The 11,334-nt window shown below is 53.9% G+C and overlaps 2 protein-coding genes across 3 annotated transcripts; both read right to left on the bottom strand.

Moving 5' to 3' along the window:
• Positions 1–39: 39 nt before the first annotated feature.
• On the bottom strand, positions 40–2,384 carry TTC9B (tetratricopeptide repeat domain 9B). Of its 2 annotated transcripts, none has more exons than XM_074314323.1 (3): positions 2,061–2,384; positions 1,156–1,338; positions 40–247 (listed from the first exon to the last, which is right to left on the bottom strand). In XM_074314323.1, the coding sequence occupies exons 1-3, from the start codon at positions 2,302–2,304 to the stop codon at positions 144–146; spliced, it is 531 nt and encodes a 176-aa protein (XP_074170424.1). In that variant the 5' UTR covers positions 2,305–2,384; the 3' UTR covers positions 40–143. The 2 variants fall into 2 exon arrangements, with proteins under 2 accessions (XP_074170424.1, XP_019606909.2); XM_019751350.2 differs by having other exon boundaries at positions 1,890–2,361.
• A 2,353-nt stretch (positions 2,385–4,737) lies between these two features.
• On the bottom strand, positions 4,738–8,629 carry CCNP (cyclin P). The gene is given in 7 exon segments (XM_074314322.1): positions 4,738–4,975; positions 5,723–5,874; positions 5,967–6,125; positions 6,670–6,825; positions 6,895–6,984; positions 8,347–8,569; positions 8,571–8,629. Coding segments are annotated over 7 exon segments (1,005 nt in total). The 3' UTR covers positions 4,738–4,809.
• Positions 8,630–11,334: the final 2,705 nt, after the last annotated feature.

Here is an 11,334-nt window from a genome sequence, read left to right as displayed (position 1 = left end):
GTCCCCTCCCTGGTCCCCACAGAACATCACACAAAGAGGTTATAGTCACCAGTGATAAGTGCTTTACCAGCGAACATGAGTTGGGAAATTACAAGGTGAAGTAGGAGAGAGTAGGGGTTAGGGACAGTCCCCCTAGGTTGGCCTCAGCCAATGACATCCCTTGGTCCGGTGCCACTGTCTTCCCGCTGGAGGTTGCACCGGTTCATCTTCAGCTGAGTCAACTGGATGTAGCGTAGGACATTGGTGTCTGCAGGGGAGGTGGGCAGGGCATTATTTGGGTGTCCTGAGGCAGCAGGTGACATCCGCACCACCTTGGCTCACACCTCATTGTCCCCAGCCTTCAGTGGCTCCCCCGCACAGCCAATATTGCCAGAGCCCTTCTCCAAAAGCCCCAGCCCCAACAAGCAGAGTGGGTTGTCACACCTACAGACTTTTGCATTTGCTGTGCCAGCTGCCAGGAATGCCTCTGCTCAGAGACTCCTGTCACACGTCTACTCATCCTCCAGTGACATCTGCAAAATGCCTGTTCTCTCCAAACCACTTCCCAGGAAAACCCATCTTGCTTCCACTCCCACAGCCCCGGGTCATGTACCGGCTGTGCTCCCTTCTCATTGCTCTGAATACAAACTGCATGTTGTGTCTGTCTGTACACACACACACACACACACACACACACACAGACTCTGTGATCTCCCAGAGGACAAGGAACGAGCCTCCAGCTCTGCCAACCCCACCAAATTCCTGGCATTGCCCACCCTGGGGTCTGCCTTTCAGCAAGTGCTCCAGGAGTGCTGGCTTGGGGGAAACAGGTGAATGACTGGGTGAGGGTGGGAATGGGTTAGTGAGTAAATGAATGAGTAGGGGGATGAAGCTGAGGGGGTGAGTAGACAGGGAAGACGCTGAGTGCGTGGCTTCAGGATGAGTCGATTAGATGAGAGGTGGTTGGGTAAATATCAAGAAAGGATGGGTGAGTGGACATCTGAATGGCGGGTGAATGAATGGCGGATGAGTGGGTGTGTAGGAATAGGTAGGAGGAGAACCTCACCCTCGTAAGGACGTAGGTGGGTGATACAGCACTAGCTCTGTCCTGACCCTCCCGCCCTTGTTTCCTCTGCTTCAGCCCTTCTCCCTGCTCCGCCCCGCCCCTCCCCTCACCTGTGGGCTCTCGGCTGCGGGCCTCCTGCAGGTAGCGCATCGCGCGTGCATAGTCCCCCAGGTGGTAGAAGGCAATGCCGGCGCGGTATGTGGCCTTGAAGTTGCCCTTCTGCTTCTCCAGCACCTTGAGACAGTACTCGCGCACCCGCTCATAGTTCACCAGCTCCGACTGCAGCAGGCAGGCTGCGGGGCACGGGGACCGGTGCTCTCAGAGCCTGCCGGCACCCCCACACCTCACCTGACCGCGAGGAGCCTTGCCTTCAGGATGCGGGGATCCCCCATCCTTTCCCACGGCTGGGCGGGGCCTAACGGATTTCTCAGGCTACCAGGGGCCGCTCACTCAGCTTCTGACTAAATCAGAATAGAATCAATCTGCGCCGCCGCTAGAGGGCGCGAAAAACACAGACACGCGCTCTCGGTGGATTTCCATGGGGGGAGTACTACTAAGATCGATCTCAGGTGAGGGATGGGGACCTTTAATGGCTCATCCAGGGTGAGCTTTTCTGAGTTTCGCGTGGGGCAGCCCAAAGCCCATTTCCTGCATCCCAGTTCCTTCCATCCCTGTGGTTCCCTACACCCCAACCCCTCTCCTTGATAAGTTCTGAGGTTCCCCCGCACAGACCTCAGCCCTGGCCCCTTCAAGCCTAGGTACCCGCGCCCAAAGCTTCACGATTGCCCCTCACGCCCCACCTCTGTCACCTATGCACCCTCTGCGCTCCCCGACGGCTCCATACCGGTGAGAGAGTCATAACATTCCACCTCCGTGTTCTCCACCAGGCGCCGCTGCTCCTCGCTGAGGCGGGCCGGACCCGGGCTGGTGGCGGGCCCCGGGGTGGGGGCCGACAGGCCACCAGGGCGGGTTCCCTGCGCCGCCTTCAGCTGCAGCAGTGCCCGATGATACTTGCCGATGGCTTCCCGGAACTTCTTCTCTCGGTAGCAGCGCTGGCCCTCCGCCTTGAAAGCCACGGCGGCCCGCAGGCTGCTGTCGAGCGCCGCGCCCAGGCCGCCCGACGGCTCTGGGGCAGGACCCGGCCGAGATGAGCCATGGCGGGGGCCAGGGCCCGGCGGGGAGAGGGCGGGAGGCGGGCGCGGCGGAGGCTCCGGGGCAGCGCTGAGCATCAGCACCGGGGACAGCGCGCCGCGCTGCATTGTGGGAAACTCCTGCGGCCGCCGCTGCAGCTACCGCATCGCCCCCCGCGGGGCCGGTCCCCACCCTTTCTCCGCCCCCGCACCTCCGGCAGCCGACTCCGGCTGCCCCCTATGGGTCTAGAGAAACCCCTCAAGACTTCCCCACTCTCTCCTTCAAATCAGCCCCAGTCCGCGTTCTCTAGCCCGCCTCTCCCTCCTTCCCACTCCACTTACTATCCCTACCCTCCTACCTGCTCTCCTCCCCCGTGCCCAAAGCTCCCAAAGATTTCTGGAAGGAAAGGACAAGTCTGGGGGAAAGAGCAAAAAGATATTAACCTCGCAGAAAACTGGTTTCAGCCCACTAGGCTTTTGGCATATTGGATAAGGACACAGGCTATGGACTCAAACTGCCCAGATTCAATTCCCTGATGATTTCCTCACTAGTTGTATGACTTGGGCAAACCACCTAAATTACCTGGAACCCCATATTCTCATCAGTAACATAGGACAATGACAGCAACTTTGAAACTCACTGGTGTATCTATGCAACAAACAAATATTCACTGATATCTTTTCTGTGCCCAGCTCTGAGCCGGGTGATGCTGGGACATAGCAAGGAGTGAGAAAGCCTCAGACCCTACCCTCACTGGACTCCTAGTCCATTGGGAGACAGAGAAGTGGCCAGTAACGGCCCAGAGCAGGCTCGCAGGAGAAGCTCAGGCAAAGTGGTCAGGGTGGGATGGGGAGGCACAGGCAGAGGGGTCAAGCCCAGGATGGAGGACGCACAAGAGGCTCTGAGGGTCCAAAGGAGGCACCTGCCCTAGACTGAGGTGGTGAGTGAAGGTTTCCTGGAGGAGAAGATAACTCTAAGAGAGATCAGTGTCTGGGTAGGAAAACCAGTGCGAAAGCAAGTAAGTGACAGCCTAGAGTGAGCAGCACATGTGAGACGAAAATTTTTGAGTGAAAAATTGAAGCTGAAAAAGGTGGTTGTCCTTCAACCCTCCTTAGCCATGTACTTAACGGTGGAAATTTGGCTAAGCTCCTTGATCTGCCTCACCTCGCCTTCCTTCTGCATAACATGGATAAGAAGCTTACTTTAGTTGTAGGGACTGAATCGTGTTATGCAGATCAAGCACTTAGCACAGGGCCTGGTACAGTAATATGCAATCAACTACCCATGCTTCTTATCATCTGTGAGACTGTGAGATAGGTGACCATAAGTGCCTGGCTCTGAGTCAGCACCCATATATAATTGTTGAATGAATGAGTGAATGAATGAATAACTTTACTACGTATTACCACTTCCCCATCCCCACAAAACCCTAGTTTGGGTCTCAGCCCCAAACACCAAGCTTGTATTTCCACTCTCCCCTCCCATCCCCACCACACATCCTCTCCCTGGCAGGTCTACCCAACATACCCAAACCTGAAAAGAGAACCTTCCATCCCATCAGCAGCATCTGCTTCTATCTCTTACTGTACTTTGCTAAGTGAGTCTCTCCCCATCACTGGTCCTCCAATCTCGAATATCTCAGGGGCAGGAACTTCCTCCTCTCAGCACATCCAAACCCTGGCTTGGTTAAGAGTCTAATATTCCTAAAGTTGAATTCTAGAGCAGTGAGCTCACCTTTCTGCACCTCAGGTATATTTTTGTTTTAATTAAAAACATGGAGATCCACGGCTTCATAGCAAATATTTTCTGAGCACTTACTAAATGGCTAGGTGCTAGAGGCTTTGTAGAAACAGGGGATCACTGTCCCTAACTCACAGCCCTGATAGGATGCAACGCTAACATTTTCACACCACCTACTAGGTATCAGGCAATGTCCAAAAGCTACTGGTAACATTCTCGTAAGAGTATGTTAACTTAACCTTATCACATCTCTCAATGAACTTAAGTAAACCGGATCCCATTTACCAAACTCTTGCTATCAAAGACCTGTCAAAGACCTGTACTTCACAAACTGATGACCCTCGCAGTCCAGCATATGTGATGTGATGGGCTTATACAAACATTGAAAAATATTTAATTAGTTTCCAACATATAGAAGCAGAGATATTTATGGATTTGCATATTTTCAGCCTCACTTGAACAAAATCAGAAAATCCGGCAATATCGAGGTAGTATTCATGACGGGGGGGGGACATTTTCAGTTTCCCACAGTCCCCATTTCTCCTAAATTCTTTCCAACCCTGAGACAGAGGGCCATTCAGCTTGCGTTGAGATTTTCCTCTCAGCATCCCTGTCCATCTATCTCCCGCAAGGGTTTGTTCCTGGGATGCCCAGTTTGATCCCGGGCAGCTGCGCTTGCGGAAGCCCGTTAGTGCCCCCTCGCGGAGGAGTCCGGAATTCGCTTGCATTAAGGGCCTTGGTGACAACAATCAAAGAGGCCCGGGAAGTGACCAATCAAAAGCGAGAGGGGTCGGAATCCGACCAATGAGAACAGAGAGCGCTCAGAATAAAAAATTCTTTTATTGAAGTGGGAGACCGACACACACACACACGGAGTCTTTTTTGATAGGGATTCAGGGAGGCCCGGGCTGGGGGCGGCGGAGCAGGCAGGCGGCGGCAAGGCTGGTGCTTTGGCATTGGGGCCGCGCGTACTTGAGGAAGATGGCGGCGCGGCCGGGCGCAGGGCCTCTGAGCGCAGCGCGGGCCATGCACGGCTCCAGCGGGCTCAATTCTGCGGGGCTGCAGCGGGAAGACGGAGAAACTGAGGCTGATGCAGGGGGTAGCGATGGAGACGACCTGTCCTCGGAGCTGGGGTCTCAAGACCGAGAAGACACTTTGACTTGGGTCCCCGGGGACTGCCCAGGGGCTATCTCGCGGCCCATTATCTAGAGAGTGACTAGAGGGAGCCAAGGAAGGGCAAACCTCCATTCTCCCCGCAGGGCGCGGCTAGGGAGAGCCAGGGCCCTCGGGGAGGGAAGGCGTAGTGCTGAGGACGGGCAGGCATCCAGCTCTACCCTGGAGGCACAGCTGGAAGCAAAGACGATACACCCTGACCCTTGGTGGCATGGACAACAGGGAGGCGGAGCTCCAGCAGTTGAAGGGACACCCCATTCGCGGCTAGAGGGAAGCTGCGGAACTTGAGGCTGGCACACCTCTCATTCTCAACTCTGGAACACAGCATCTTCCGGGTCTGGGGAGAGTCTATCTCTCACCCTGGACATGGTTAAGGGTCCCCAAATCTAGACAAACAACCCATTCATTCTCCCAGACACTCCCAGAGAAAAACAAATGGGATTGCCCCCAGGCTAAGCAAACACCCCATTCTCTCTTCCACCCAGAAAAATCAAGTCTAGTTGTCATCGTCGTGTCTCCCCCACCCCTATAATTGTCTCATTCTCTGAGACAGTAATGACAGCGACCAGGAAGGCAGAACCCTGAAGCCTCCGCCTCCCGGGAGGGCAAAGAGACCCTCCACGGTGGACGTACCTGTAAAGCGCCAGCTCCTGTCCGGACCCCGCGCCGTTGAGCACGCGGTGCGCCAGGCTCAGTGCCGCTGCTGCGCGGCGACCGGGCTCCCACCGAGCGGCCTCGGCCTCCAGCAGAGACAGCTCCAGGAAGTAGGTGGCAAGTAGCATCACCTGCCAAAGCCGCCGGGAGACTATCAGGCCACGCCCCTATCCCGCATAGGTCACGCCCCTAGCCGCAAAAGCCATAAACCGGTCCCATGCACCTGCGAGCTGCTCCGGGCCACTGCAGCAAGTAGGCCAAGGCAGAGGAGCGGACCTGGGTGGTGCAGCCGGAAATCCAAGCGGCTCAGGATGCGTCGCTCGGCCCGCAGAAGCTCGGCCTGCGAGAAAGAGCCAGCTCCCAAGAGGCAGAGGGAAGCAGGCTACGGGTTGTGGGGGGGGGAAAGAGGTGTTACTCCCTGCCCTGGAGCGCTGTGTTGTTTCCTTTCTGGTCCTCAGTTTCCTGGTCTGTAAAATGGAGCCACTGATTTGTTGTCTGGAAGTCGTGAGAACAGTCCAGAGTCAGAAAGACCTGGGTTCGATTTCAAACCCTACCATTTACGCACACTGTGTGACGGACATTCACAGAAGCGCTCTGAGACTGCTTCCTCATCTGTAAAACGGAGATACTGCTCCTACCTCACCAGGCAGTTCTGATAAAGCACTGAGTTTACGCATGTTAACTGTAACTTCTCAAGGAGGACTGTTAACTACTGCAACTATTCAAGACTGGGTCCAAGTTCCAACTTTTGACTTTGGGCACATATCTTCGTCTCTCTGGGCCTCAGTCACCTCATACAGATCTGCTGAGAGTCCAAGAGGACGTAAAGCACTCGCTGGGCACAGTGCTTGGCACATAGTAAGAGTTTAATCTGTGACAGCGGCGTGTAGGAAGGGTTCACCCTCCCAGCCCTACCCCGGAAGTACCTCGGGAAGCACGCACTCTTCCACTTTGCACGCCACGAACAGGCAGGCCACGCCCAGCAGCTGCAGGCGATGTAGGCGCACTCGACCCACTCGCAGGTAGGAATCGAGCAGGTGCACGGCCAGGTAGAGAGTGTCCCCCGCCAGGCCCAGGTACTCCTGGGGAGGAGCACGGGTGACCACCAGGCTGTGACACAGGCCCAGCCCCGCCCCCTCTCTGGTACGTACGTGCACCTGGACCAGCCAGTCCACCACTAGTGTGCGCATCTCCGGGGTCACGGTGCGGGGCAGGGCCCTCCCGGGCAGCGCGCGGCACACCTGGGGTTGGGTAGGGTCGGCCTCACACTCTACACCTGTGCCTCAGCTTCTCTCCTGAGCTCCAGCCCTGGGTGCCGCAGCCCCCTCGCCCCAGCTGGACACAGCATGAGTGCCACACCCAAACTAGCTTCCAGCATCTCCTCCAGATATGCTCCTTTTCCCTATCACCATCTTGAAAACCCTGGTCTTTCTTCTGGATTTCGCCTCCTTATCCACCGCCCAGTCTGCAGCCCCCACAGCCACGGGAACTCCAGAGCATCTCATCTCCCCCTGGGTTCCCAGCCTCCACTCTTGGTCACCAATCCTCAACCCATCCTCCTCAGAGCCCCCAGACGGGTCTTTCTAAAGTACAAACTTGACCAAGAAACTCCCCAGCTTAAAACCCTTCCATGGTTTCCAGGACCCTCGGGAGAAAATCCTAATTCCTCTCAGACTGTCTCAGGCCCTGCCCCTGCTCCAACATCTCTTCCCTCGGTGCCTTCACAACCCACACTCCAGCTACACCAGCCGCCTTGTGGCCCTAGGCTATGCCAAGATCATCCCTACCTCAGGGCCTTTGCGTGTATGTAATGTTCCCTCCACCTGAAATGGTTCTTTCCGAGCTCCTTGCATTGCTGACTCCTCAGTCATTCAAGTCTCAGCTAAAACTCCCCTGACTTTTTCTATACTCCTCCCTATTTCATCACTTTATTTCCCTCAATAGTATATTTTCAGTCTGGAGATAGCCAGTGTTTCCTTGTGTATTTTGTCTGTTTGCCCCACTAGGCTGCTGGCACGCAAGGGCAGGGATTTCTGACCAGATCCCAGCTATATCTGGGTTCCTAACAGAGACCCTGATCCAGGAGACGCTCACAAGATGTTTGTTAAATAAATTCGTCCCTTCAATGTTTCTTCTGCCAGTGCCTGTCTCAGATGTCTGTGGACTACCACGGCCTGCGTTTTGGTCTTTGTCGGCCTTCTGAAATGATCACCTACATTCGTTTGCTTGCCTCCTCACAATGAGAACAGACTGCCTCTGTTCACAGCAGCATTCCCCAGTGCCTAGAACATGCTCAAAAACACTTGTTAATAAATCGCTAAATATTTGTCAATCCGATATATATAAGTGACAAGTACGAGGGGCTCTGAAATACCAAAGGAGGGACTGCAAACAGGCGGGAAGGATGGGAAAGGGCATTGGGGGTAACGGGTGGGGGAGAGCAACCAAGCCACGAACTTGGGGAGGAGCTGGGAAGTCAGCAAGAAGGGATGAGACGGAGGCTGGCTGGGAAGGAGATCTAGCCTCGGCTAACCCGCCCCACTCTGCTACCCTCCGGGCCTGGGGCGGCCCGCCGTCCAAGGGGTCCCGCCTGGCCCCCTCACCAAGACCTCGGTGAAGATGTCCCCGGCGTACTCGCGTTCTCCCTGCAGCCCCAGCGCGCTCAGCGCCTCCTCCAGCCCCGGCGGCGCGCACGATCCCGGGGGGCTTTCTGAGAGTCCTGGGGAAACGCTCGTGCCTGCAGGGATACCGTCAGAAGCTGGGGCGCTCGGGGGCTCTGAGTCGAGGGAAGCAGTGGGACTCTGCAAGGAAGAGGGCCTGGGGTCAGCGCCTGGAAGGAGGCCCAAACCGGGAGGTGGGACGCAGGCTTCTACATCTCACCAGCATCCTCGAGGCTGGCGTCGGAGGCGAAACCGAGCCCCCACCTCTTCCGGCTGGAGCGTGGACCCGCGGCAGGCGCTTTAAATGCGCCTGGGCGCATGCGCCTTGAGCACACCTCATCTGGGCAGGTGCGTCGGCAATAGAAGATGCTACAGAGAGGCTGGCTCTGCCCCTCCAACTCCTGTATCAGGCAGCTGGAGTCAAGCCCCTGTCGTGTTACTACATGACCAGATGCAGCTTCTCGGAGCCTCATGTTCCCCAGCAATGAAGTAGGGATTATTTCAAAACACAGTCAACAGAGTTGTAATGAGGATTTTATAAGATTGTTAAGTAGCTAGCACAGGGCTTAATACAGTCAAAGCCCAAGACATGGGAGCTACAAGTCTCTTCACAAATATTTAAGGAAGGCCCCTGTGTTCCATGCAGTGGGAGTTCAGGGGTGAACAACCCACCTGTGGCTGCTGCCTTTTAACAAGTCAGTGGCCCAGAGCTGAGCTGGTGATGGGACAAGTTGCCAGTGGATCTGTGTGAACTAGTGTAGCAGCCTCCTCACTGCTCTCCTTATTCCCATCGCCTACATTCTGTTCCCTGCATGCAGCCAGAAGGGAGCCTGTGCACACCTAATAAATCAGAATCTCACTCGGCCTCTGCTCAGAACTCCATCATGGCTCCCACCGCCCTCAAGATGCAAGTCCATGAAGCCCTGTATTATCTTCCCACCCCACACACACCTGTGAACTCATCTCCTGTCCTTACCGCCCTCGCTCCTTCCTCTCCCACACCAGCCTCCTGAGTCATCCTCACCCACACCAGGCACACTCCTACCTCAGGGCCTTTGCACTGTTTCCTCTGCCTGAAATGTTCTTTTCTTGCTTCTTAAGGTGTTTACTCAGATGTTACCTTCTCCATGAAAAGTGTCATCCTGAGCACTTTCTGCCCCCATGCTCTGTACTTATTCTCTCCTTGGCATTTGCTGCCTTATTTATTGTCTCCCTCCTGACTAGAATGTGAACCTCATGAGGGCAGGGCTTGTCTGGTTTTTCACTGCTGTATTCCCAGTGCCTAGAACAGGGCTGGGCACATAGTAGATGCTCAATAAATATCTGCTGAATGAATGAGTGAACAGGCTGGATGTAATTTAGAGATAATGGTCTGGAAGAACCTCTCTGAGGAGGTGACATTGGAGCTGAAACCTAAAAGAGGAAGAGCCAGGAATGCAACGAGAGGGGAGGATATCCTAAGTGGCGAGAACAGCCTGAGCAAAGGCCCTGAGGTAGGAAAGAGCTTGCTTTTTAAGGCATGGAGATCAGTGAGGCTGGAAAATCGAGCAGAAAGAAGAGTGTGAGATGCTGGACCAATGGCTTCCTGTCACACTTACAATAAAACCAAACTCCTTACCTTGGCCACAGGTTCATTTGGCCCATTGTTACCTCTCTAACCTCATTTTCTTCTGCTCTCCCGCTCCCTCACTCCACTTGAGACACCATGTACTCTTTATGTACTCCCCAGACACATCAGGCATCTGCCTGCCTCAGGGCCTTGGTACCTGCTGTTCCTTTCACCCGACTGCTTGATGAGATGTTACTCAGATATTTACATTATCTGAGTATCTCCACAGAAGGTACTAACTACAAAGAAAATGTAACTTCACAGTGGAGGAACCTGACAGACACCACCTTAACCAAGGCATCAGTCACCCCGATAGGTGGCACTGAGAAAGGCAGATCATTTCTGGGAATTCCTGCCAAAAACAGCTTGACTAGAACGAGGAAACATGAGGCAGCAACACCTAATGGAGGGACATTCTGCAAAATAACTGCCCTCCCTGGAAGCTTCCAACCTGACAACTGAATGCAACACGTGAGCCTGGACTGAGTCACTAGCCAGGAAATGTTTTTTCTTTTGTACACAAGAACATTCGTGTGACCATTAGTAAATCTGATTAAGTCTGAGAAGAGCGTTGTTTCATTGTTAGCTTCCTGACCTTGATCACTGGACTGTGGTTATGTAAGAGAACGTTCTTGTTATAGGACGGATACACACATATGGGGGGAGGGAGGGAGGAAATGCAAAACATCCTGTAGAACCTGTGTGAAGGGGAGATGACAATTATTTGTACTTTTTTTAAATTAAAAAAAATTAGAGATTTATGAGAAGTTGCAAAAATAGTACAAAGTTCTCATATACCCCACACCCCCTAAGCAATAGGTTTCCCCTATTACCACCTTAGTGTGCTGATTTGTCACAATTGAATGAACCAACAGGGATATGTTATTGTTAAACTCCATGCTTTAATCAGATTTCCTGACTCTCTATACCCAATGTCCCTCTCTGTTCCAGGATCCTATTCAGGATGCATTACACTGCTTTCATGTCTCCTAAGGCTTTACTTGGTTGTGAGTTTCTCAGGCTTTTCTTGTTTTGAAAACCTTGACAGTTTTGAGAACCAGTGGTCAGGTATTTTGTAGAACCTCCCTCAGTTGGGATGTGCCTGGTGTCTGTTTTCTTTCTTAGACTTGGGGAATCCTTTTTGGGGAGGAAGACCACAGAGGTGAAGTACCATTCTAATCACACCATTACTAGATAATGCTGCCAACAGGACTCATCACTGTTGATACTGACCCTAATCACCAGCTGATGTACTGTTTGTCAAGCTCTCCCTGCTTTCTATACTGTCCTCTGGAAGGAAATCACTTTGCAGCCCTCACCTA

The sequence above is a fragment of the Rhinolophus sinicus genome, linkage group LG11, assembly GCF_036562045.2.
Source record: "Rhinolophus sinicus isolate RSC01 linkage group LG11, ASM3656204v1, whole genome shotgun sequence".
In the NCBI taxonomy this organism is placed as follows: domain Eukaryota; kingdom Metazoa; phylum Chordata; class Mammalia; order Chiroptera; family Rhinolophidae; genus Rhinolophus; species Rhinolophus sinicus.
The sequence above is the reverse complement of the archived record's forward strand: the minus strand, read 5'-3'. Positions and strand labels throughout refer to the sequence as shown.